Source organism: Aquarana catesbeiana, linkage group LG06, assembly GCF_042186555.1.
Source record: "Aquarana catesbeiana isolate 2022-GZ linkage group LG06, ASM4218655v1, whole genome shotgun sequence".
In the NCBI taxonomy this organism is placed as follows: domain Eukaryota; kingdom Metazoa; phylum Chordata; class Amphibia; order Anura; family Ranidae; genus Aquarana; species Aquarana catesbeiana.
The window spans coordinates 19,902,093-19,929,834 of NC_133329.1; the positions used below are offsets into that span (position 1 = coordinate 19,902,093).

A 27,742-nucleotide genomic window follows, 5' to 3' on the forward strand; every position below is an offset into this window, starting at 1 on the left:
AAGACCGCGCAATTGTCAGTTAAAGTAATGCAGAGCCGTATCTTAAAAGATGGCCTGGTCAGGAGGGGGGCAAACCTTCCGGGGCTGAAGTGGTTAAATAAACAGGTTATATTTATCTAAAACAACAAAGTATATAGCGAACGCACCTCCCTTCTAAGCAGCTAGCACTTAAGGTGACCGTACAACCCTTATAACCAATATCCGCAATCAATGTGCAGTGCTACACATTGATTGAGATTATACGTACCTGCTCTGTGCAACGATATTGCACAGAGTCGGTCCCTTACCTCTTCTTTTTTTGGTCTCTTGCCAACGCTGCCTGCCCTTCCTTTTCTGCTGGGCTTACATTCCATAGCAATATATTCAAGGATTGACCAAGTCAAAAAATTTACGTACTTTGTGGGCACATAATGAGAGAGAGAATCAGTAAAAAAGTATAAGTTTTAACATAGTTAAAAAACATATAAACAACACCCTGTATGGACACATTTACCAGTTAACCAATAATGCAGTTATAGAGGACTGGACCTACGGTACAAAGATTAATGTAATACTGTATCAAGGTAACAGAAACATTTCTGATCCAGTAATGCCTCCAAATGAGCTCCAAAAGCTCGTCAACGTGTTTCACTAAAATTTTAGCTTCCTCAGGACAGATGCTGGGTAGGTGCTGGTAAACTTGTGGCTCATGGTTTGGGAGAACTTGACCAAACTGACAAACAACCGAAAAACGAAATTGCACTTGTGTGTCTATAGTAGTGGGATACACATATATCATGTGGTCTGTAGTAGATACCACTGGTATATAGAAGTCATGTATAGGTATTTGAATATAAATAACACACAGCGGTAAGTGGTCACAAATTCCCACTATAAGCGTGTTCAATACAATATCAATAGTACCAATAGATGGCCCATGGATACCGGACCAGATTATTAAATGGGTAAGTATACAGTCTCCTTAAATATAGAGGCGAGTGGAATATCTCAATGTGTAAAAACTGCGCTTATCACATAGGGGGAGACCTTTTGTTGGGGCTCAAGTTGGTATTGCCGCGTACATAGGGGAGAAGTGTGCCCCTTTTGGTGCTGCACCCCTGTGTACGGCTTTCCTTGCTGTGTGTGGCAACTTGAGCCCCAACAAAAGGTCTCCCCCTATGTGATAAGCACAGTTTTTACACATTCCGATATTTCACTCGCCTCTATATTTAAGGAGACTGTATACTTACCCATTTAATAACTTGTTCCGGTATCCATGGGCCATCTCTTGGTAATATTGATATTGTATTGAACACGCCTATAGTGGGAATTTGTGACCACTTACCGCTGTGTGTGATTTATATTGAAATACCTATACATGACTACTATATACCAATGGTATCTACTACAGACCACATGATATATGTGTATACCACTACTATAGACACACATATGCAATTTCGTTTTTTTGGTTGTTTGTCAGTTTGGTCAAGTTCTCCCACACCATGAGCCACAAGTTTACCAGCACCTATCCAGTATCTGTCCTGAGGAAGCTAATATTTTAGTGAAACGCGTCGACAAGCAAGTTTTTGGAGGCATTACTTGATCAGAAATGTTTCTATGACCTTGATACAGTATTAAATTAATCTTTGTACCATTCCAGTCCTCTATAACTGCATTATTGGTTAACTGGTGTTGTTTGTATGTTGTTTATATGTTTTTTTAACTATGCTGTAAAAAAATTTATACTTTTTTACTGATTCTCTCTCTCTCTCTCTCTCTCTCTCTCTCTCTCTCTCACTCTCTCTCTCTCCTGTTATGTGCCCACAAAGTCTGTTGATTTTTTTACTTGATCAGTCCTTGAATATATATTTTGGATATTGGCATGGTGAGGGTCTTCCCTACTTCTGCTTCCATAGCATGTTGTGTGCTATGGGGGGCACCCATGTCAGAGCACTCCTGAGCCCGGCTGTATGGGTCCATAAACAAACACAGTGCGGCTCGGCCATCTCCTCCCTCCTCACAGGATATAAATGGCTCCCCCTGCTGTCTGTGTCTCTTTGTGAGAAAAGGAAGTGAAGGGAGAAGAGTTGCAGCTTATTGCAAGGAATGCATGAAGATTAATAATGTTTTGCCTTTAGAATCACTCTAAGATTGCATACAACCACCTTAAGATACAATACAACCGTCCCTTGACCTTGCACTTGTTTTTTCTGGCTTTGGTGGTCGAGTTTCATAGAGGAGACGTTCTCTTTCTTTCTCAATCTTCATTTTGCTTAAGTGGTTCAACACAAATGTCAGTCGTTGTTTTTTTTCAGCTTTTGCATCTCTGTTGTATCTCATGGCGAACTTGACATCCTCTATAATATGGAGGAGGATTTTCAGGATCTGTTCGTCCTTCTCCCTGAGTTTCTGATGATCTTCCTTGGTATAATTCTCAATGGTGTAGATGTTTTGTGGTGCAATTCCCAAATCTTCAAAAAAGGAACGCTCTTTGCTCTGTCCTCTGGATTTGTGAGTCAGTATAATGACCGGAGTGACTCCTAAGAATGCAAATAAATGCACAAAAACATCAAAATGCTAAAAATAAAGGATATTCACCTTCTCTGCAAATTGAAAAGGACATTTTATTTAAAACCATTAAAGTGTACAGAAGGACAAAACTTATTTTTTATTATTATTTTTGGCTATCATGGGCTTTAAACCCCTGTTAGCGTTTTTTTTGTTGTTGTTTATTTTTGCTAATGGGACAGAATTTACAGTCAACATTTATTTTGTAATGCTGATTACACAGCAATTTTAGTATAAAAATGAAAAGTGCTGAGGTTATAAAATGAAAATATATGCTGTGACCAGAGATCTCCTGTAATGTTGCTGGATTTAAAGTCCTGTGGGGTCTTTGTTGTGTTTTATCAATTTAGTAAATGGCCACATTTCTTCTGCTCAGACACCATACCTGTTAGTTTTCGTGCCGTTTCCAACATAATCCTATATTCTTCCTTATCGTACATCCATCCTGGCCTGCATGAGAAAGTAAAGCAATTCATGTGGATATTTTTAAACTAAAAGATCACAAATAACATACTGTACAAATACAGATATATGTACATCAGTAGAGCATTAAAGCGGTATTAAACCCAAAAGTAAACATTTATTATATTGCAGCTTACAATCATTAGATGTGATGGTTGCATTTGTTTTCTTTCTTAGGCTTTTTTTTCTTCTATTTTCATCTGGTGATCCTGTTGATAAGTTTGTTGTTTCTCAACACAACAAGCTCTCTTGCAGTTATAGGGATGAGACAAACCATTTACCACTGACGGTGGTGCTTAAATTGATCAGCTTTAATTTATTTATGTAAAACATTTTTTGTCAAAAGGAAAAAAAAAACTAAAAACTGTTTGCTGTGACTGATCATGAAGTATCACCCGGAGTTTGGCTTCAATTTGTTAGTGTAGTTAAATTGGCTAGTCCATCTAACCCTCCCCTCCCCCCAGACTGACAATGTTATTATCCAAATGTGCCCCCTCATCTCCTTCATCCAGAGTGGGGGGGTGCTCTAATACAGGAGGTGTGTTACTGGCCATATCACCAAGTGAAAACAGATTTAAAAAATTACATTTTTTATTTTGGGTTTAATACCGCTTTAATATCTCTAGGCTGTTCCTGAGCCTTGCATTTTTTCCCCTGAACTGTGTATTATGTAAAATATCAATTAGCCAATTGATACACAAATAAATTATTTCATCTTTTAAATATATTTTCCGATCTTTGAGACTCGTACAATGCTTGCACAGTTGCTCAGTTTCCTGAATTGTACATTTCCCCCACAGATCTGCATACAGATATCAGAGCAAATGAAAGATAGTATCCATTCTCTCCTACATTCCTGTCTATTATTTTAGGTAAATAACTCAGCAAAATTACATTTTATCTAAACTGTAAATAAATATTATTTCTTACATGGCAATCTACTTTTATAGTTCTTACTTACGCATGTACTAAGACTGGAACAATGAAATCTGTATTTATTTCGGAGTCCGTGTTTCGGTCCAATATTCTATTCAAATGTTCCTCATAGTCATCACACCACTCAACACGTTCATTAAGAGGTAACAAATTCCCTAGAAAGCAAAACATTATTTATTTGTAACAACTGATCCTCTAAAATGTATATTTTTAAAATCAGTCTCTGTAAATTATAGAGGAGATCACAAGCGAAAACACAGTTGCATTGCACACAAGGAGCACACAGGAAGGAGCCTAGAACACAGGCAGGAGACTAGAACACAGGAAGGAGCCTAGAGCACAGGAAGGAGCCTAGAACACAGACAGGAGCAAAGCCCCAAAAGATGAGCAAAGCATGCAAATAGAAGCATAGCACACAGGCAGGAGCATAGAACACACTCAGGGGTAAAGCACACAGGAAGGAGAATAGCGCACAGTCAGGAACACAACTCACAGGTCAGGAACACAGTACACAGTCAGGAACATAGCTCACAGGTCAGGAACACAGCTCACAGGTCAGGAACACAGCTCACAGTCAGGAACACAGCTCACAGTCAGGAACACAGCTCACAGTCAGGAACACAGCTCACAGTCAGGAACACAGCTCACAGGTCAGAAGCACAGCTCACAGGTCAGAAACACAGCTCACAGGTCAGGAACACAGCTCACAGGTCAGGAACACAGCTCACATTCGGGAACACAACTCACAATCGGGAACACAACTTACAGTCGGGAACACAGTTCACAGGTCAGGAACACAGTTCACAGTCGGGAACACAGTTCACAGTCAGGAACACAAGTCACAGTCGGGAACACAGCTCACAGTCGGGAACACAGCTCACAGTCGGGAACACAGCTCACAGTCGGGAACACAGCTCACAGTCGGGAACACAGTTCACAGTCGGGAACACAGTTCACAGTCGGGAACACAGCACACAGTCGGGAACACAACTCACAGTCAGGAACACAACTCACAGTCGGGAACACAATTCACAGTCAGGAACACAGCTCACAGTCGGGAACACAACTCACAGTCAGGAACACAATTCACAGTCAGGAACACAGCTCACAGTCGGGAACACAACTCACAGTCAGGAACACAGCTCACAGTCAGGAACACAGCTCACAGTTGGGATAAGAGTACAAAGAGAAAAGAGAACAGGGAAGCACACAATCTTGTGCAGTTAAACTCTTTGATAAAAGTAAATAAAATTGAGATAGATTTCACTCACATGTGTCTGTTGGGGAAGGAACTTTGTACCTAACCTCATAGCCATAGGAGGATGTACACTGACACCATGGCCAGGGTAGCCGGCAGATCCAAACTGGATCATTCTGTAAGTTCTGACTGGCTGGAGAAAGAAGGGGACTCACTCCTATGCACAGAGCAGTACTCCATGATAGAGCCCATATCATACAGACCATGTGTATGGTCTATATGTGTACAGATGCACTCCCTGTGAAATATAGCAGTGGGTTGCAAAGGCAATGCATTTCATGCGTTTCTCAAGCCTGCAGGTGCAGTGCACAACAAAACCTTAAATTGGGATTGTTCGATGGCACTGCTCACAGTAATTAACCCTTACACTAGCACAAGTCCTGTGTCAAGCATACACTTAGTAGGTATCACATGAAAAAAATCTCTCATCTCCAGAGAAAACAACGGGTACACAGTCACCACATCCCTAATTGAAAAGCAACAAAAGAAACCCCCACACAACCCCCTCACAACTTAAGGCGGATGGAAAGGTTAAATATCTAGGGGTGATTATCTCTTCTCATATTAGGAATATGTGCCCCATAATTTGTTACCACTACTTCAGAAATTTACAGTGCCTCTGGAAAAATCCACCACAGTGCTTCACTTTTTCTACATTTTGTTATGTTACAGCCTTATTCCAAAAAGGATTAAATTCATTATTTTCCTCAAAATTCTACAAACAATACCCCATAATGACAACCTGAAAGAAATTTGTTTGAAATCTTTACAATTTTTTAAAAAAATATAAAAAGGAAAAAAAATCCCATGTACATAAGTATCACAGCCTTTGCTCAGTACTTTGTTGATGCACTTTTGGCACCAATTACAGCCTCAAGTCTTTTTGAGTATGATGCTACAAGCTTGGAACACCTATTTTTGGGCAGCTTCTCCCATTCTTATTTGCAGGACCTCTCAAGCTCCATCAGGTTAGATGGGGAGCGTCGGTGCACAGCCATTTTCTTATCTCTCCAGAGATGTTCAATCGGGTTCAAATCTGGGCCACTCAAGGATATTCACAGAGTTGTCCCATAGCCACTCCTTTGTTATCATGGATGTGTGCTTAGGGTCGTTGTCCTGTTGGAAGATGAACCTTCACCCCAGTCTGAGGTCCAGAGTGCTCTTGAGCAGGTTTTCATCAAGGATGTCTCTGTTTATCTTTCTCTCGATCCTGACCAGTCTCCCAGTTTCTGCCGCTGAAAAAATCCCCACAGCATGATGCTGCCACCACCATGCTTTACTGTAGGGATGGTATTGGCCAGGTGATGAGCGGTGCCTGGTTAACTCCATACATGATGCTTGCCATTCAGGCCAAAGAGTTCAATCTTTGTTTCATCAGACCAGAAAATTTGGTTTCACATGTTCTGAAAGTCCTTCAGGTGCCTTTTGGCAAACTCTAGGCAGGCTGTCATGTGCCTTTTACTAAGGAGTGGTTTCCGTCTGGCCACTCTACCATATAGATCTGATTAGTGGAGTGCTGAAGAGATGGTTGTTCTTCTGGAAGGTTCTCCTCTCTCCACAGAGTAATGCTGGAACTCTGTCAGAGTGACCATTGGGTTCTTGATCATCTCCCTCACTAAGGCTCTTCTCCCTCGATCACTTAGTTTGGCCGGGCGGCCCACTCTAGGAAGAGTCCTGGTGGTTTCAAACTTCTTCCATTTACAGATGATGGAGGCCACTGTGCTCATTGGGACCTTCAATGCTGCAGACATTTTTCTGTACCCTTCCCCAGATCTGTACCTTCATACAATCCTGTCTCGGAGGTCTACAGACAATTCCTTGGTTTGACCTTTGACATGCACTGTTAACTGTGGGGCCTTATATAGACAGGTGTGTGCCTTTCCAAATCATGTCCAATCAACTGATTAATCAATTTACCACAGGTGGACTCCAATCGAGTGGTAGAAACAGCTCAAGGATGATCAGTGGAAACAGGTCGTACCCGAGCTCAATTTTGAGTGTCATGGCAAAGGCTGTGATACTTATGTACATGGGATTTTTTAGTTTTAATAAATTTGCAAAGCCTTCAAACAAACTTCTTTCATTGCCATTATGGGGTATTGTTTGTAGAATTTACATCTGCCCCCAACATTATGTGTTTGTCTCTACCATCTTGAATTTTTGTCATTTGTCCTATATATATATATGAAGGGATATTTTAGCTTGCTGTCCACCATTGTAGCTATACACCCTCATATTATGTGTATCCATTTTAGAATAATATGTATATGTGACGTTTATGAGAAGTTAAGTTTCTTGTAAATGGTCTAATTTCCCCGAAATGACGAAATGATGTGCTAGCCCCTTTCCTGTTAGCCTTTTCCTGTTATTAGTTTCTATATGAGTTATTAATATTCTATTTTTGCTTGTTTTAAAACATCCTGTATCTTCTGTATCTTTACCATATATTAATGTAAGGGTTGGACTTTTGTTGTGATGTCATTTTGTTTATATAAGCTGAAACACGGAAATAAAATCCTCAGACCATTCTGAGAACTGCATGTATTGACTGCGTGTCATAACTTCTTATCAGAGTGGTCTCCAGGCCTGATGGGTTTGAAGGAACACTCTAGGTAGGATATTATACGAGGGTTCATTTGCTCCTAAAACATCCCTACACCCTTTTAGCTTTGGTGTCAGAAGTGGGGCAGTCATCATCCAAGTTTTTAAGTCCGGTAAGTCTGATTTAATTATTATTATTTCTCTTGCCGTGACCTCTAGTTAAAAGACTGTTTCCCTACATGGGATTAACAGAAGGTTTAGTGTTAAAAACATTTATGTAAATGTATGAACCTCGGTAGAAGTCTGTTCGGGTGACGGCAGTATAAGGAACTCTGAGATAGTTCCAAGGGTTCTGAAAAGCCCAAAGTAATAAAATACAGTACTGTAAGAAGTTTGATAAAGATACCTGATAGAGTGTGCCAGAAAAACCCAACCTCTTTGCTTACCTTTTTCTATCGCTTAGAAGATAAAATAAGATATAAAATAAGATAATCTGTACGTGTATTGTGTGGATTTTGTCGGAGGCTGCGAGGTGAGGTGGCGTCCACCACTGTATTATTATGGGTCAACTTTCAGGGAAGAAGATTCCCCCCCCCAGATGTAGGAGAGACGTAAATGTTATGTAGCCAGAATATGTTTCCCCGACAGGGTCAAAATTATACACTTCACATGGATATGATTAAGGGCCTTTGCTTGGGAGATAGGGAAGCCTTCCCATATTACATGGGGGATCCCCAATGGGATAAGGAATATATGAGGAAAGGCGGGGAAAATTGGTTATTGTATGCCCCCTACTGGTATGAGAGAGCGGATAAGAAAATAAAAAAGAAAAGTCTGAATCCAAGGGACAAGGAAGCCCCGGGGTTACATGCTTGTGAGAAGAGACTTAAATCAGGTTTCACGTCCATAGTTCCATGTGCACTAGCTCTTGCCCCAGTTTCCTGTGCCCCGCCACCTCCACCTTACATACCACAATCACCTAAACAAATATACCCCTCATTCTCTAAAGAGGATATGGAGTTTTTGGCTGCAGTTGCAGCAGTCTGTCCATTTGAGAATAGTGTGCCACCTGCAGAGGCACCTGCTCTCCCAGCACCCGTTCCACAGCAGGGTGCAGTGGTGGATCAGGCACTGTCTGTGGTCCCACCAGAACCACAGGTTGCTGTCCCAATAGATCAGCCACCGACTATAGTTTCACAAATACAACAGCCGACCGGTGCTGCCTCCTCCACTATGGATGAGGAATTACCCAAGGCTGAAAAGACACCTGCGGAGGAACATAAACCAAAGATGCCCCGCGGACCGCATAGAGAAGATCCTGCCCAAACTAGGAGTGCAATGCAGAAGTTAAAACAGGTTGCAGAAGCTGCACATGCTGCAGAGGGTCAGAGTACAAAACACGCAGTTTTAAAAACAGGCAGCTGACAGAGAGCAGCCGGAAAAAGAAGAGGAAGTAACTACGCAGCTAGTTATGCAGAATTTTCCTTTCATGACTGTGGGTGACGTTTTGGTAATGAAGTCTATTGATATTGAGGACATCAGTCTTATTATCAAACATTGCCCCAAACCCTCCACATCAGCTTTTGGGGAGATAGCTTATTTAAAGAAAGCTTGTAAGGGTAGAAATTATACACAGGAAGATATAAGGTTCATTATAGACAGTTTGGTGGGAACTACCTCACCTTTGGATTGGACTAAAGTGCCCACCATAAATGTCCTAGAGGCACCCACCACAAAGGCAGAGGCTTATTCACTAAACACTGTTGAAGGAAGGAACCTTATGTGGGAAGAGCTAGAGAAGGAAATGAAAAGAGTTTTCATTAACAATTCATCACTCCCTACTGCAGTAGCTTGCAAACAAAAATCATCAGAGTCAGTGTTGAAATTTTGGAAAAGATTTCAGGAAGTCTGGACACAAGATGCCAGACTTAACACTCAAGATGAAATGCACAGTCTTTTAATACAGACTTATCTTAGCAACCTGACCCCTAAATATGCACTCATCGTGAGACAGCAGATTTCAGACTGTGCTACAAAGAGTATGACTGACTTTCAAAAACAATTGACTGAAAAAAGACGCAGCAGGATGTTTTGACATCCCAAACAAACACCAGTACTGACACATTACCAGGATAATTTCTCAGGAATTCAAAGGGGAAACTTTTATAAGAAAAGGGGACAGAACAGAGGGGGTTATAGAGGTGGATATAGGGAAAGAGGACAGCCACAAAGAGGGGACTTCCAGCAAAGGCAACCTAAGACAGGGTGTTTTAACTGCGGAGACCCCAGACATTAGAAAGCCCAATGCCCCTGGTATGACCAGGAGTGTACAAATTCAGGGCCACCCGCTGCCCCCACTCCCCCTCGGGCACCAACCCCAGTACAGCAGCAACACAGTATTAAGTACCCCAGTTCTTGGAAACAACAGCAGTCATAATGAAGCTGCCTGGAAGGTAGTATCCCGGCATTTCCACTTGTCTCTCATTCTTATCATGAACAGCCTATAATTTCATTGCTTGTAGACGGGCATGAGGTACCATTCTTGCCTGATTCTGGAGCCACTTGTAGTACAATTAGCAAGGATTTTTATAGGGGAGAGGTCGTGGATGCTGAGCCTTCAATGGGAATAAATGGGATATTCACCAAAACTTTTAAAACACCCCCGCTTTCACTAAGCACCCGTACTGGTGCTGATTGTGTTTCCGCCCTGTTGCTTTTTTCTCAAAGGTGGTACTGGTACCAGTTCAGGGCATGCCCGTGTGTCTCAGAGCTTTAGCATCTTGTGCAATGGTGGTAGAGATGGCTGCAACTTTCACTTTGGGCCATGATACTACTACTCATAATGTGTCCACATTGCTGAGGAATATACATACGCAACACATGTCCGCCCAAAGGTTGAGTGGCTATGAAGTGATACTGTTGTCAAATCCAAAATTGCATATCAAATATGCTTCCCCTGTGTGACAAAGATAGTACTCACCGAGGCCGAGATGCCGAGAGCGGTTTTGCCTTTGCGACTAAGCGCAGTCCGCCCCCTGGAGTTGGGACAGGGAGTGAACGGCACGAAGAGGCACAGGCTCCCCAATGGACCACAGGTGACTTGCTGGTGAGGTCTTGATAGAGAGGAGCCGTTGTGCAGGTGCTGGTAGGCAGGTACAGGCAGGGGATCAAACACCGGGATAGTACTATGGTACTGCAGGATCTGCAAGGCAAGGTGACAAGATCAAAGAGAGTCCAAGGTACAAGCAGGAGGTCAGGCTAGGAGACAGGAGACAGTCCAGGTAACAGGCCGAGGGTCAAACACAGGAGATTGGTGGGAATCCGATTAACAGGCAGAGGTCAGGTCCAGGAGCGAGGCAAGAGAAGTCCAAGGCAGATCCGGGTCACAACGGGTAGTCAAGCAGAGGTTCAGGAGACAGGTTCAGGTAATGCAGGAAGCTGAGACAAACCAGCAATTTGTTTGACCCTCTGAGCGCCTTTTATAGGCAGCCCAGGGAATCACGTTGGGTGTGCACCAGTGCGCGTGCGTGAGCGCCGTAACGCTGAGCCGCGAACGCGCATGCCCCGAAACGCCGTTCCGCCGGGAATACGTAAAAAACGACCGGACCGGAACGAAGGCTTCTTCTGACAGTGCCCCCCCCTCCGAGGGGTGGCCTCTGGACACCCAAGGTTGACATCAATTCTGGATGTTCTCGGTGAAAAGCCTGGAGAAGTTGAGGAGCATGTAGATTCCTGGCTGGTTCCCAAGAGTTATCCTCAGAAGGATAACCCTTCCATTTGATTAGATACTGCAGCTGTCTGCCATTTTTCCTGCAATTTAAAATTTTTTCTACCTAAAATTCATCTTCTCCGTTGATTAGAACTGGAGGTGGTGGAGGTTTTTCTCTGTCAGGAAAAGGGCTGGGAGCAATAGGTTTTAAGAGGGATGCATGGAAGACTGGGTGCACCTTGTAAGCATCAGGAAGGGCTAATTCAAAAGCGACGGGGTTGATTACCCTTTTTATTTTAAAAGGACCTATAAATTTTGGCCCCAGTTTCCGGGAGGGAATTGGCAGTCTGAGATGGATAGTTGACAGCCACACTTCTTCGCCTACCTTAAAGGCCGGATTCTCCTTCCTTCCCTTGTTGTAGTACTTTTGGTAGTCATCCTGAGCCTTTTGCATCGCTGCTTTGATCTTTTGAAAATTTAACTGGATAGAGCTTACTCGATCTTGCACTGCAGGGACAGACAATTCAGGAATGGAAACTGGAAGAAAGGAGGGGTGAAATCCAAAATTGGACCAGAAAGGTGTCTGGTTGGTAGCGGAATGGATGGAGTTGTTATATGCAAATTCTGCATATGGTAGAAGGGAGGACTATTCATCCTGGGAATCTGAACAGAAGCATCGGAGGTACTGTTCCAGGGTTTGATTTGTCCTTTCCGTCTGGCCGTTACTTTGAGGATGATAAGCAGAAGACAAGCAAATTTTTATTTCCAAGGTCTTGCATAATTCCATCCAAAATTTAGAAGTAAATTGAACTCCTCTGTCAGAGGTGATGCTCACTGGGGTACCATGAAGCCTGATAATTTCTTTAAAAAACATGTTAGCAGTAGCAGAGGCAGAGGGGGTACCCACCATAGGCAGAAAGTGTGCCATCTTTGAGAGTCGATCAATTACGACAAAGATAGTTGTGAATCCCCCCGATGGAGGTAGATCCACAATAAAGTCCATGGAGATTTCCGCCCATGGGCGTTCAGGGATAGACAAGGGCTTGAGCAGGCCCCATGACTTTGCATTTGAGCCCTTGCTGCGCTGGCATGGAATGCAGGATGAAACATAGTTTTTGCAATCTTGTCTCCAGCCTGGCCACCAAAAGAAACGTGAGATCAATTCCATGGTTTTTTGTGACCCAAAATGGCCTGCTAGCTTGTGGTCATGAAAGGACTGTAGAGTTAGGAGCCTAGATTCCACCGGGACGAAGATTTTTCCATGAGACCAAAATAAATCATTACGTTTCTCCATAGAAGATACTTGAGGTTCAGAGCATTGAGCAGATGTGGATTTGATTGCGGACATTAGGTCTCCTTGAGTAACTAGAAGGAAATTCTGCGGGGACAAAATGGTACTTGGCTCTGTTACCTGGGAATTTTCATGGAACATCCTTGAAAGTGCATCCGCTTTTCCGTTCTTTGTACCTGGTCTATAAGATATGTGAAAATTAAATCGGGAAAAGAAGAGGGCCCATCGGGCCTGCCTGGGTCTTAGACGTTTAGCAGTTCGCAGGTACTCCAGGTTTTTGTGGTCAGTAAAGATCATGATAGGATTGGATGCCCCTTCCAGCAAATATCTCCACTCCTCTAAGGCGAATTTAATGGCCAGTAACTCTCTGTCGCCTACATCATAGTTTCTCTCGGGAATGCTTAATTTCCGGGATGCAAAAGCCACGGGATGTAATAGAGCCTTGAGCCCTTGTCTCTGGGAAAGGATGGCACCAGTAGCGGTCTCGGAGGCATCAACTTCCAGAATAAAAGGCAGGGCTGGATCCGGGTGTCGTAAGACTGGTGCGGACGAGAATAGTGCTTTCAATTTTAGAAATGCTTCCTGAGCCTCCAAAGACCATTGAAAACGACTATGCTGGCGTGTCAGTTGAGTAAGGGGAGCCACGATAGTAGAAAACCCCACAATGAATCTCCGGTAGAAGTTGGAGAAACCTAAGAAGCGTTGTACCCCTTTTCTGTCTACAGGAGCTGGCCATTCCTGGATTGCCTTGACCTTCTGGGGATCCATTGCAATGCCGTCAATTGAAATTATGAATCCTAAGAATTGACTGTAGTCTTCTCAAATTCACATTTCTCTGCCTTGAGGTATAATTTGTGTTTTCTGAGAATTGAGAGAACCAGTTTAACATGTACCCGATGGAGTTCAATAGTGGCTGAAAAAATGAGAATGTCGTCAAGGTAGACTACTAGAAAGTTATCAAGATATTCACGAAAGATATCGTTCACTAAGTGTTGGAACGTGGCCGGGGCATTACAGAGTCCAAACGGCATTACCAGGTACTCATAGTGTCCAAACCTGGATCTAAAGGCAGTCTTCCATTCATCGCCTGCTCGGATCCGGATGAGATTGTAGGCGCCACGCAAGTCTAGTTTGGAAAAGATGCGGGCAGATCTGAAGCGTTGGAATAATTCCGGGATGAGAGGAAGCGGATACCGATTCTTGACGGTAATTTTATTTAATTCCCTGTAATCGATACAAGGTCGGAGGGATCCGTCCTTTTTTTCTACAAAGAAAATACCAGCTCCAGCCGGTGATGAAGAGGGGCGAATGAACCCTTTTTCAAGATTTTCGTCAATGTACGTTTTAAGAGCCTTTAATTCTGTTTCGGACAAAGGAAAAATGCGGCCAAAAGGAATTTCAGCACCCGGCAACAGGTCTATGGGGCAATCGTAAGACCGATGAGGTGGTAGGCAGTCTGCCTGTTGTTTATCAAATACATCTCTGAATTCTAGGTAGCTTTCGGGTAAATGTTGCAGATTGTTAGACGTGGTTGAGATGGTAGAAACAGAAGCTGGGGCCGGGAGAAGGCAATGTCTGGAGCAATATTGAGATGAGAAAGAGACTTCTCTCTTATTCCAGTTGATCTGTGGTTCGTGGGCTTGAAGCCATGGGAGTCCCAGGATTATAGGGAACATTGGAGAAGAAATTATATCGAAGCGGAGGTATTCCTGATGGCCAGTATCGGTAGTGGTAAGGATGGGTCTGGTTTCCTGCGTGATGGGCCCAGAGCGAGGAAGAGACCCATCGGCAAGGTGGATTCGTAGACTTTGGCTCTTCGTGATCAAAGGAACATGCAAGCTTGTGGCTAATGAGACATCCAAAAAACAGCTACACGCTCCGGAGTCAATTATGGCGGGTAGGTGAACCTCCTTTTCCGGAAGCTGTAAAGAGACAAAAAGAGTAACGTAAGGCTGGGAAGAACCGGTAACTTGTTGATTAATAGCAGGCCGTAGGTAGGACTTACTGGGTCTCACAGGGCAGGAACGGAGAAAGTGTCCAGAACCCCCACAGTAAAGGCACAGATTACCCTGGCGTCTACGTAGTCTTTCCTCTGAAGTGAGTGGGGCACGGACTAGACCAAGCTGCATTGGTTCAACTTCAGAAGTGGCAGGAACCGGTGGAGCTGTGTAAGGTGGATGGACAGGAGTCGGTTTAGGCGTCATCCAAGTAGGGCGAGAAGTCTGAAAGCGCTCTGTGCGTCTCTCACGCATGTGACGATCCAATTTAGTGGTAATTTGGATGAGGTCTTCCAAAGAATCAGGGGTCTCGATCCTGGCCAGTTCATCCTTCAGTGCTTCAGACAGCCCTTGACGAAACTGATATTTAAGGGCAGGTTCATTCCAGCCAGTATCAGCTGAATTTTTCCGGAACTCTACAATATAGTCCTCTACAGGCCTTCGTCCTTGGCTCAGGTTATGCAATAAGGTTTCAGCCGTGGCCGTGCGCTGGGGGTCGTCGTAAAGTTGTGCCATACCTTCGAAGAAGGCATCTACTGAATTCAGGATAGGATTCCTCTGTTCCATTAGAGTATGCGCCCAAGCTTGTGGTTCATCGGCTAAGAGGGAAATGATGAACCCAACTTTTACCACTTCTGACAAAAAGGTCCTGGGTTGCAGAGCCAAATACAGAGAGCAAGCGTTTTTAAAAGCCCTAAACTTTTTGCGATTGCCAGCAAAACGCTCTGGTATGGGAACCCTAGGTTCTGGAGCTGCCATGACCACAGTGGGACTGGTTGGCATCTGAGGAGAGGATGCTCCACTGGGAGGTGCAGAAGCTGCGGCAGGAGCTGGAGATGGTCCGGAAAGCTGCTGAAGGCGGCCATCAATTTGGGCATAACCATCTTGCAATTTCTGGACGGCCTCAGTGACAGCCGAGACCTGCTGACACAGGATCTCCAATGGGGAACGCGCTCTGTCGGCCTCAGACATGGCTGGTTTGTACTGTCACAAAGATAGTACTCACCGAGGCCGAGATGCCGAGAGCGGTTTTGCCTTTGCGACTAAGCGCAGTCCGCCCCCTGGAGTTGGGACAGGGAGTGAACGGCACGAAGAGGCACAGGCTCCCCAATGGACCACAGGTGACTTGCTGGTGAGGTCTTGATAGAGAGGAGCCGTTGTGCAGGTGCTGGTAGGCAGGTACAGGCAGGGGATCAAACACCGGGATAGTACTATGGTACTGCAGGATCTGCAAGGCAAGGTGACAAGATCAAAGAGAGTCCAAGGTACAAGCAGAAGGTCAGGCTAGGAGACAGGAGACAGTCCAGGTAACAGGCCGAGGGTCAAACACAGGAGATTGGTGGGAATCCGATTAACAGGCAGAGGTCAGGTCCAGGAGCGAGGCAAGAGAAGTCCAAGGCAGATCCGGGTCACAACGGGTAGTCAAGCAGAGGTTCAGGAGACAGGTTCAGGTAATGCAGGAAGCTGAGACAAACCAGCAATTTGTTTGACCCTCTGAGCGCCTTTTATAGGCAGCCCAGGGAATCACGTTGGGTGTGCACCAGTGCGCGTGCGTGAGCGCCGTAACGCTGAGCCGCGAACGCGCATGCGCCGAAACGCCGAAACGCCGGGAATACGTAAAAAACGACCGGACCGGAACGAAGGCTTCTTCTGACACCCTGATGCAGGCCCAGCTCCAATTTTAAATGACCTGCTAGTATTAAAAGGAGAGCAGAATGAGTTGGTGCCACAGCATGACTGGACCAACCTCATCCACCAAGACACATCTCCCAGGATTGACTTGTCCCCTACTGCTTTGCCAAATGTGCAAAATGTGTATGTGGATGGATCTTGTTCTAGGCCAAATGATTACACATAACATGCAGGATATGTGGTTGTGCAACTTCCAGATGTCATACTTGAGGCCAAACCTATCCCATATCAATCAGCACAAGCTGCAGAATTGATTGCACTTACCAGGGCATGCCAAATATTTGAAGGTCAAGATGTGAATATTTACACTGACTCTAAATATGGGTATGGCATGGTATATGACTTCATGGTCATATGGTGTAGGCGGGGTTACGTTGCGGCTGATGGAAAAAGCATCTCCCATTCCTCTCTAGTAGTGTCATTGTTAAAAGCCATTCAGTTGCCTAGAACACTTGCTATAATATATTGCAGAGCACATACAGGCCAACAAACAGAGGTAGCTAGAGGAAATGCCCTAGCTGACTCAGCAGCCAGACAAGCAGCTATCTCTCAACCAGCTCAAATCCAAATGCCAACGTTAGAGCCTGAACTACCTTGTTTTGACCATGTACTTTCTGAGCTACAAGATTATGCCTCAGAAGCCGACATGAGAGATTGGGAAAAAGTAAGTGCACAAATAGATGCAAAAACAGGACTTTTGTGCAAAGAGGGGAAGGTATGTATACCAATGGCAAGTGCATCACTTTTTATTGCCCAGTATCATAAAATAGGTCACAGAGGCTGGAAGGTAACTTGTGAATTACTAGGCAAGGATTTTTACATTTCAGATCTCCCCTGGTTGACAAGGGATTATGTGTCCAGGTGTATTACTTGCATTAGGAACAACCCACACATCCCAAACAAAGCGAAACACGAACATTTGATATATCCCAGTATACCTTTCACCCACCTCCAAATTGATTTCACACACATGCCCAAGTTAGGAAAAAGACAGGAATATCTTTTGGTAATTGTGGACATGTTCTCGAGATGGGTTGATCGTTTTGTGACCACAAAGAAAGATGCACAGACAGTAGTGAGAATCCTCACTCAGGAAATCATTCCTCGATGGGGATGCCCACTTCCAATAAACTCAGACAGAGGTCCTGCATTCACCTCAAAAGTATGTCAGGACTTGGTACACTCACTCCAAATAGAATGGAAGTTTCACATTCCATACCATCCCCAACGTTCAGGGATAGTGGAGAGGGTAAATAGGACCGTGAAAGATAAAATAAGGAAAGCCACAGGAGGAACTTTTGTCCATTGGAAGAAGGTTCTCCCAGTGGTCTTGGCCGAGATAAGAAGTCCTCCTTCCAAAACTACAGGCTGCTCTCCTTTTGAAATGCTGATGGGTCGTCTCTTTCCCACTCCCACTCCCTGGGCCAGAGCACCTCTTATGATAGAGCAGGGGGATTTGGATTTAGTACAGTCAGAGTATGTGAGGAAACTAATAAAAACTTTGGATACAGTTAAGAGAAATGCTTGCACCTCTCCTTTTTCTTCACAGGAACCTACCCATCCTTTCAAAGTAGGAGACACGGTGGTGGTCCAGCAGTTAAACAGAAGCAAGAAGCGGGAATATCCTTTGGACTTCCTACTACGGTGATTGCAGTGACCAGAATGGCTATCCTGGTGGAAAATTGCCAATCCTGGATCCATGCCAGCCGAGTGAAAAAGGTTGCTCAAAACCCCAAGAGCAGGAAGGAGATCCTGAACACAGGAGGCCCCTTAAGCAGAAGTCCAAGCAGACAAAGGAGGAGTTCCTGGAAAAGCAGGTCCGGCCAGAGAAGATGACCTTGCTTATTTCACCACAGACTTCTGGCAAGGCATTTTGCCTGCTATTCCTGATAACCCTGATAGTGTCCCCACCCACTTGGATCATCACTAACTGTATCTACCACCCTGAAGATTTGGGTGCCATTAAAAGTATTTGTGGGAACACACATACACAGGAGAACGTTACAGTGATACAAGTTAGAAATAAGAGAGACATTGAAGATAATTTTGCTGATAAAATGCTTTTGCTAAAATTTAAATATGCTTATGCTCAGAAATCAGGATTTCAGAAATGTTGTATCTGTAGCAAACTGCACCCTAGCACCGTTAGGATACCCTTAATGGCTATTTCTTTAAATATTACTCCCCTTTTGAGAGGAAAGATTCACCTTGACCTTTTGAATGTTAGCAGAAGAACTAATGACACCATTTCCTTTTTAGAAGCCATAATCCTACCTGGTGTTTTAATTTAGGGAATTCTACTAGAAATGCTCATACCGGTAGTCAATTTTGAACATCTCTGACTGCTATACCCCTAGTGGTGAGTCCTGTTCCTTATATCCGGCTCATCCAAGTAAGACTGGAGTAAAAACAGACTTAAATAAAACTCTTGCCTCTAAAAATGATAGTAGTAAACCTGTACAGCAGTTGTTTGCTGTGAATATGCCCTTCTCGTTTGGTAACCACACTTATGTTTGTTGTGGAAAGACTTGTTATCCCTGGATTCCACAAGAGGCCCAAGGCTGGTGTTACCTGGCCTCACTGGTGCCCATATTGGGGGTGGTAGGCGATAGTGATGGGAGTCATTTACTTGAAGCTAGCATACACCCAAGGTATCCATTAAAACATCGTAATAAGAGAGAGTTATTCCTTGAAAAGCATATGGCCTGGGCATGGTTCCCTTCCTGGACAGGATGGGGAAAAGATTTGATGAAAAGGTTAAATAATTACTCAGGAATTATTGATGAGATGATGGAAAAGAACTCTGATGACATTTTTAAACTTAATGTTGAAACTAGGGCTATTAGAAAACAACTAGAATTACATGATTTAGCTATTGAAAGCATGAGTTCAACCCTTACAGGATTATGTGAAATGACTGAGGATTATGAATGTTGTACTTGGGTACACAATACTAGTATAGAGGTACCCGATTATTATGATGTAGTAGCTCAGCATAGGAAAGAGGTGGCCAAGCTGCAACAAGAGGCTTGCAACATAGCCCCGATCTGGAGTCCTTTTGGAAATGTTGATTTTGGAGGGATATTCTCTTGGATAAGGGATATTGCCATAATTTTAATCATGATTGTGCTCTTTTTCCTTTTCCTTTATCTTGTGTATAAGCTTATTATGTGCCTTATTAATAGAGCCACTCGCATTTCAGATCCCTCATCTCCCAATAAAACTTATCTCAGTATGTATCTTTAGAAGCAGGCTGAGAATACCACAATGATAAGGAAGTGAGATCATACATTAATGATCTAAGAGGGGATTGAAGGGATATTTTAGCTTGCTGTCCACCATTTTAGCTATACACCCTCGTATTATGTGTATCCATTTTAGAATAATATGTATATGTGACGTTTATGAGAAGTTAAGTTTCAATTTCTTGTAAATGGTCTGATTTCCCCGAAATGACGAAATGATGCGCTAGCCCCTTTCCTGTTAGCCTTTTCCTGTTATTAGTTTCTATATGAGTTATTAATATTCTATTTTTGCTTGTTTTGAAACATCCTGTATGTCTGTATCTTTACCATATATTAATGTAAGGGTTGGACTTTTGTTGTGATGTCATTTTGCTTATATAAGCTGAAACACGGAAATAAAATCCTCAGACCATTCTGAGAACTGCATGTACTGACTGCGTGTCATAACTTCTTATCAGAGTGGTCTTCAGGCCTGATGTGTTTGAAGGAACACTCTAGGTAGGATATCATACGAGGGTTCATTTGCTCCTAAAACATCCCTACACCCTTTATATATATATATATATATATATATATATCTCAATCAATAAATTGTAATTTGTTACTATCACTGTCTGTGGTCCGTTTTAAAATCCCAATTTGAGGAACCTATTTTTTACTCCACGTGATCATAGATAGATTGAATGGCCTTACGTTAAAATAAATAGCGACTGGGAATCTGCCATTGTGGTACAGCACATTCTCCAAATTCACAGAAGGGGCAGAATCCACCAGGCTATTTCCAAATAGTAATAGTGCGATCGGCTGAACATGTACTATAAAAGGTCCAAACAGCTGAGCTGTGGGAAGTGGGCTGGAAGATAACAGCTCCATAATGTGATAAAATAGGGTGGCTGCTCTCTACTCTTCCATGATGGCTGCCTCGTTGTGGTTGTGCCTCACCCTCACTTTCCTTCTCTGCTCTATTTGGCACCCAAGTCAAGTCAGTGACCTCATCATCATCATCATAACCTCCATTCTCATTACCACTGGAGACAACTTGGCAATACGCTGTGGCTGGGGGAACATGACTGCTAATTTGTGTACCAGTGTTCTCCCCTCTCTGTAGGCCCATGTTCCTGCCCTCAACCTCAGAGTCAGAACCAACATCTGAATCAAGTAATGGCTGTGCATCGTCAAGGTGCAAGTGGCTGACGCTGTGTTCAAATAACTACCTTCGGGCGCATGCGCTACATCTGCGTGATCGGCTGCATTTCTTAGTAGCTCCACACTACTCACTCTGTTTAGCCTGCTTCCTGGGGCCAGAAAACTGCATTTTTTTTCTCAAATACCCCTTGGGATCAAGTTGTGCATGTCTCCAAAAGAAAAAAAAGACTAAGGGGATTGCGCAGAAGTCTCTCACTAACTACCTGCTGCAGACACAGGAGAGATTCAGCATGTCACAAGATGGGGCCGACAGCCCTGCCTCTCCCACATCACAGCTCTCACAGGACTCCTCCATTCCTCCACAGGGCAGTGAGTACACATCTCCTCTCACAAAAGAGGACCTAGACAAAAGCCTGGAATCTTTATACAGCAAAATAGCTGCTAAATTCCAAACAGAGCTGCATAAGAGCATAAATACCCTGACACAGGAGATAGCTGCTTTAGGGGCCCATACTGACCGCTTAAAGACACAACATGACTCCGTAGAATGGGAACGAATGATTAACACTTCAGATGACCTGGCTCCATTTCTGGAGCATGTAGTTGTATGGTTTTGTTACATTGATGACATCCTACTAATCTGGAGTGGTCCTGATGGATTGTTGCAGACTTTTGTGCAACAATTGAACATTAATAAATGTAATCTTACTTTCACCATGACGTCCAATACCAACACAATTGAATTTCTGGATATTCATATACACAAATATACAAATGGCATACTAACCAGTAGCCTGTATAGAAAGCCAACAGCTGGGAATGGCATTCTGCATGCCACCAATTTTCACCCAAACAACCTAGTTAAATCAATACCATTTGGTCCGTATTTGAGAGTTAGATGCAACTGCTCAGATGAGGTCATGTTTAAGAAGGAAGATGATGAACTTAGGTCAAGACTCCTCATACGAGGACATTCTCTAAAATGTCTTAAGAAGGTGTTTAGACAAGCAACATCCAAAACCAGGCAAGAACTGTTGTATGGAATTAAAGCTCAGAAAAACGATGGTAATCAAATACTGATTATCACTCGTTTTTCGAACCAACAAGACCGTTTCAAGAACATTGTGCATAAATACTGGCATGTTCTGGCATTGGATCCTATAGTTGGACCATTATTGCCGGAACGGCCAGCATTTACTTTTCGCAGAGCAAGATCTCTGCGAAATAAACTTATCTCCAAACTTATCTCCTTGAGTACAGAGGGGGTGCTAGGGATCCTTGTAAAAGAAGTGGTACGTTTAAATGTGGAGGATGCGGCTATTGCCAGTACATGGATACATACTGCTATTTGAAAATCACTTCTAAATAAAGTTAACTTCACCCCTAGGCACTTTGCGAACTGCAAAACTTTTGGGGTGGTATATCTCTTGCAATGCAAATGCAAATGTTTCTATGTAGGCAAAACTAAAAATGAATTGTGGCAAAGAGCATACCACCACATTCTAAGTATGAAAGCATGTAACCCAGATCTACCACTGGGATGCCATACAATACACTTTCATGGCGGCATTTTTCCACAAATTAAATTTCTAGTACTTGACAGGGTGCACCCAGGAATTAGGCGGGTCGGGGGGGTGACTGGAATACGTTTTTTTACAGCGAGAACAACGATGGATTTTCTAGTTGAACGCAACATCATTTCCGGGAAAGAGATGATTTCCTTTAAACCATTTTTGGAGGGCTTCGTCTCTGGGGGTCCTGAGATGTACTGGGTCTTATTAGTTCATATACACATCTCCTTCTCATTTTATCCAGTCTCTCTACATCTTATTTTTCCTTTCTCTCTCCCTGTTTTTTATTCTGGGGCATAATTTGTTGCTAACCATACAATTGTTGTAAGGCGCCTAACACTGGCCCCATGCTGCACTGGTTTATTGTGGTTGGTTCTGTGCATATTGACACATGACAGGATATGTGCGTATACATATATACCTACATGTACTGTTTGTCCATACTGACCCCATCTGTTGCCTCTAACCGTTCTTAAGTTCTTTTTTTTATTTTTATTGCTATTTTCTAGGTACTTTTTTGGCCATTTATATTTGTACCATCTAATCAATCCTGAAGCATCTGAGAGCGCCACATGATGAGTTATTTTATAATATATCATTGCCATTGTTCAGTTTAGGTGCTCTGCCTAGGCCACGCATGTTACATGTTTATAGTGCATCAGCCTCACTCAGCTTTCACTGCTCATAGCCTACTCAGGCCTCTTGGGACCCATTTTTTGGCAAGGTTTTTGTCCATTTCCATCTTTTATTTCCTGCCATATGCTAATCGGCCACTAGGGAGCTCCAACTTGAACTGATACACTATGGGTGACGCATCATGTGGCGTTGTGACGCTGTTGCGTAGTGTGGCGCCACTGCGTGGCTAGGTCAGCATGCTCTGCGCGGCTGTGTGACATCACGGGCGGGGGCCGATCTTGGTGCACTTAGCGCTGGGGACACACACACAGCGGTGTTGCAGACACCATGGGATTGATGATGTAGACCCAGGTGTCTGCAATCACATTGCCTTAGGCAGCATGTATATATAGTGCCAAGGCTCCATCCATCAGTCTCTCTTGCACCTGGCAGACCGAAGGAACCACACGACCCCACCCCATGTGCAAGGTTAGTCTTTCTGGATATATGAGCTGTATAGCTCTGCTACCTTTGGTTGTGATCCCTACATCGCCATTTATGCGGCAGTTTGGGGTTGCACCATATAATATCACATTACATTTTTTATAATTCATGTAGCTAATAGGCTTTTTTGTGCCGCTACTCTTTAGAATATATGAGGACCTGAGCCATAAGATAGACCCCTATGCATTTTGTTGGTGATTTTTGGACACGCATACATAAAGACTGAGACTGTGTCTATTACTGACACAATACACCTTTGGATGGCAAATATCTTCTACTGTTTGAAGTCCCTGCAATTCTGAGGTATGGCTATTGTTTTACCACTGTGGATTGTGTTCATTTAGTTTTTGAACACATCCCATTGTCAACAATTTAAGACATCATATTTAAACTAATGGTTTAACAAAAACTTGTTTATATCCATTCAGATATTTTGCAGTTACGTCTATTGGCCAAATGCACTCCTTTCAAGTGCTTACTGTGTCACATGTGAACTACCTTGGTCCATGACACTCTGGGCGGTATCCATGCCTGGCTCTGATGGATCATTTACTCTTCAGTTTTTGAGTAATTTCTGCTGTTCGGTGGAACGCTTACATTTGGGGTCAGTATCTTCAGCTGCTAAACTTTCTGGCTATGTTATAACATGCATGCTCATTTGCTATGTAAACCGTATTTATCGGCGTATACCACGCGCCGGCGTATAACACGCACCCCAAGTTTAGGAGGGAATTATAAGGAAAAAAATGTTTTAAGGAAAAAAACTTACATTTAAATGCCCATCAATGCAGCCTTGCACAGCAACCATCTGCATGCTTGTCCAGTGTCATTTGCAGCCTTGCAGTCAGCAGCCTTGGTGTCATTTGCAGCCTTGCAGTCATTTGCAGCCTTGCAGTCAGCAGCCTTGGTGTCATTTGCAGCCTTATCAGTGTCCATTTGCAGCCTTGCAGCTTTGCCAGTGCCGATCTGCAGCTTTGTCTGTGTCCTTTTGCAGCCTTGCCCAGGCTGCAGTTAAACTGCAGTGACATGCCAGTGTCACTGCAGTTTCAAAATGGCGCCCCGGCACCGAAATACACAGAGCCGGTCCTCGGGTCTTGTCGGTGGCTCTTGTTCACTTTCGGCTCCACTCATAGTCCAACCCGGGATGGGCGAGACTGTGAGCGGAGCTAGCCGAACCTAGCCGAGTACACTCGGTTAGGTTCGGGCGGCGCTCGAGTGAAGCCGAAAGTGCCCGAGAAGAGCCGAGGACCGGCTCTGTGTATTTCGGCGCCGGCGGCGCCATTTTCAAATCGCGGTCTGCGATTGCTCTGCTCAGTCAGCGGGGAATCGCAAGGGATCGGCGTATAACACGCACCCGCGATTTTCCCCTGATTTTAAGGGGAAAAAAGTATGTGTTATACGCAGATAAATACGGTAAATATGATAATTGTAATATGGATATCACTTTTTTTTGTATATATCTCTGATGACATGTACTCTATCATCATAGACTTAAGCTACAGCTTTGGAAGTTTCAAGCCCTTTTAGTCCCTGAAAAAGATCTACACTGTGTGTTTTTGAAACGCGGTGTATGCGCTGTCGGTTCTTTAATTTTTATCATTTATGTTATTTGTCCTATATATACAGTCAGGTCCATAAATATTGGGACATCAACACAATTCTGATCTTTTTGGCTCTTTACACCACCACAATGGATTTGAAATGAAACGAACAAGATGTGCTTTAACTGCAGACTTTCAGCTTTATTTTGAGGGTATTTACATCCAAATCAGGTGAACTGTGTAGGTATTACAACAGTTTGTATATGTGCCTCCCACTTTTTAAGGGAGGCAGTTAAAACACATCTTGTTTGTTTCATTTCAAATCCATTATGGTGGTGTATAGAGCCAAAAAGATTAGAATTGTGTCAATGTGCCCATATTTATGGACCTGACTGGATATATCAATAAATTTGTAATTTTTTACTATTACTCTCTGTGGCCTGTGGTATCTGGGATGTGGTCCACGAACAGCATAGTCAGCTAGCTGGGGCAAACTTTCTCTCTATTATACCATCACGTGGAAGGCAATGTTGTGGCATTTTTGGGCAAGGAAGCCAGCCGCAAATTCCACGTTACTGCTGACATGTGGTTCAGCAAGCATGGACAGGGACAATATATTTCATTCACGGCACACTGGGTAACTCTGCTTGCAACTTGGAAGGATGCAGGACAGAGCTCAGTGCTGCAGGTTGTTGTGCCCCCATGTCTCCATACAGCTGGTGATGATGCCAGATTTGTCAGCTCTACCCCCTCCTCCTCCTCTATGTCCTCCTGTGCTGAATTGTCCTATGAACCTCAAGTACCCCCTAAGCATTCAAAGGGCTATTTAATGAGTCAGGCTAAAAGGTGCCATGCAGTGCTTCAGCTGGTGTGTTTAGGGGACAGTAACCACACTGGAGCAGAGATTTTTGCAGCTTTTCAGGGGCAGGCCCAGAGTTGGTTCACGACACGCCAGCTGGAGCCAGGAATTGTGGTGTGTGATAATGGCACAAACCTCCTGTCCACCCTCAGACAGGGAAAGTTGACACATGTGAAATGCCTTGCACATGTCCTCAATTTGGTGGTGCAGCGCTTCCTAAATAGGTACCCAGGGTTGGAAAATCTGCTAAAGCAGGCCAGAAGAGTCTTTAACCAAAAGAGAAAAAGTCTCTCTCCTGCGCTCAAGTGTCTAGATATCCAGTGTGTGATTTAAGGCCAGCAGGCTAAGTGGTATCTGGCGTCTTGCAGCCCTCTTGAGAATGTTGGGCATTCAAAAACTACAAAGAGGAGGTATAAGGTTTTCTATATGGCTGATTTATGCGATTTTATGGGGGGGTTATAATTATATTTAATTATATTTAATTTAATTTACGTTATTACTGTCATATATATTTTTTGTGCATTTGCAACAGTATATGTGTTCTTCCTATTGGGTAGAGTTCACACCATTTGTGATCTACCAGATACCAGTGGGGACATGTCGCTAGAGAGTCTTAGGTTAAGAATATATCACCTACTTTGGTGCAATTCTATTTATCTATTTGTTTTTTGCTATATATGATATATGATATATGTCTAGAATGGGTCGACAGGAGCGCATTCATTTATGCACATATGTTGCGCTCACCTCCCTATCGTAATAGTTTTATGATTTTAATACCAACAGCTATTATTGTGTTTCGTTTTAACGGGAACCCTTTTTTATCTTGCTTGCAATTTAACCTTATTTATTTAATGCTATTGTTGGATTAAGTAAGGGTAATCACTTCTTTCATGTATACCAACATTGATTTACTAGATATTGTCTTGAGAGGGCATGTGTGTATACACACACATATATGGATAGCCTTTAGGTGAGGTCTGCCTTGCGATCCATTATGTGTTGCTATGCATTATATAGATGCGCATGCGACTCTCATTTCATTTCATTTTATTCAATTTAATTGTATATTTGATTTGTGTTTTTTTTTTTTTATATATATATATATATATATATATATATATATATATATATATATATATATATATATATATATATATATATATTAATAATTTTTATGTAGGTTTTTTCAATATATTTTTGCTAACACATTTCATATCTGCTAATACTAACAGTTTCCACATCGACTACAAATAGTAGTCTATATAACATTATTATTTTATTCAATTTTATTTAATTTTATTTAATTGTATATTCTTGGCAGGTGACTCTCTGGTGATAGCTCGGTAAGTTGATCTCCTCTGTGCATTATGGCTATGTTGCCTGTGTCCCTTGAATTATTCCCGGCATCAGCATCAGTCTCTCTCTGACCCTCCCCTTTCCCTCCCCCCCTCTGATGATGTGGTTCTATTACCATTGCATCAGTAATGTATGTCATTATGCTGAGTCTACCCAGGTGTTGACCAGCCTCACACATCCCTCTACATCTGCGAGCTTGCGCTGAGGATATGCGTGCGCACCCATACACTCTCGCTCACAGCGAGTATGGGCTGAAGTGGTCGGAGGTAGCGGGGTGGAACGCATATCCACCCGCACTTCCGGCCTGTGTCTACTGCACATGCGCGGGCGGAAATGACGGTTTGGGTAGCCGGATACCGCCGGTGGAGCGCATTTGTATCCGAACTTCCGGGTCCTCAAGGCAGCGTGCGTTCCACCGGCATCTGGAGCCCTCTAAAGCCATCTGAAGGTCCTCTGGAGCCCCCTC

At 43.4% G+C, this 27,742-nt stretch overlaps 1 protein-coding gene across 1 annotated transcript; it reads right to left on the reverse strand.

Moving 5' to 3' along the window:
• Positions 1 to 1,765: 1,765 nt before the first annotated feature.
• On the reverse strand, positions 1,766 to 15,260 carry LOC141147873 (uncharacterized). The gene is made up of 5 exons (XM_073635039.1): positions 15,066 to 15,260; positions 12,741 to 12,834; positions 3,974 to 4,103; positions 2,936 to 3,000; positions 1,766 to 2,522 (listed from the first exon to the last, which is right to left on the reverse strand). Exons 1-5 carry the CDS (start codon positions 15,258 to 15,260, stop codon positions 2,149 to 2,151), a joined length of 858 nt encoding a protein of 285 aa, XP_073491140.1. The 3' UTR covers positions 1,766 to 2,148.
• Positions 15,261 to 27,742: the final 12,482 nt, after the last annotated feature.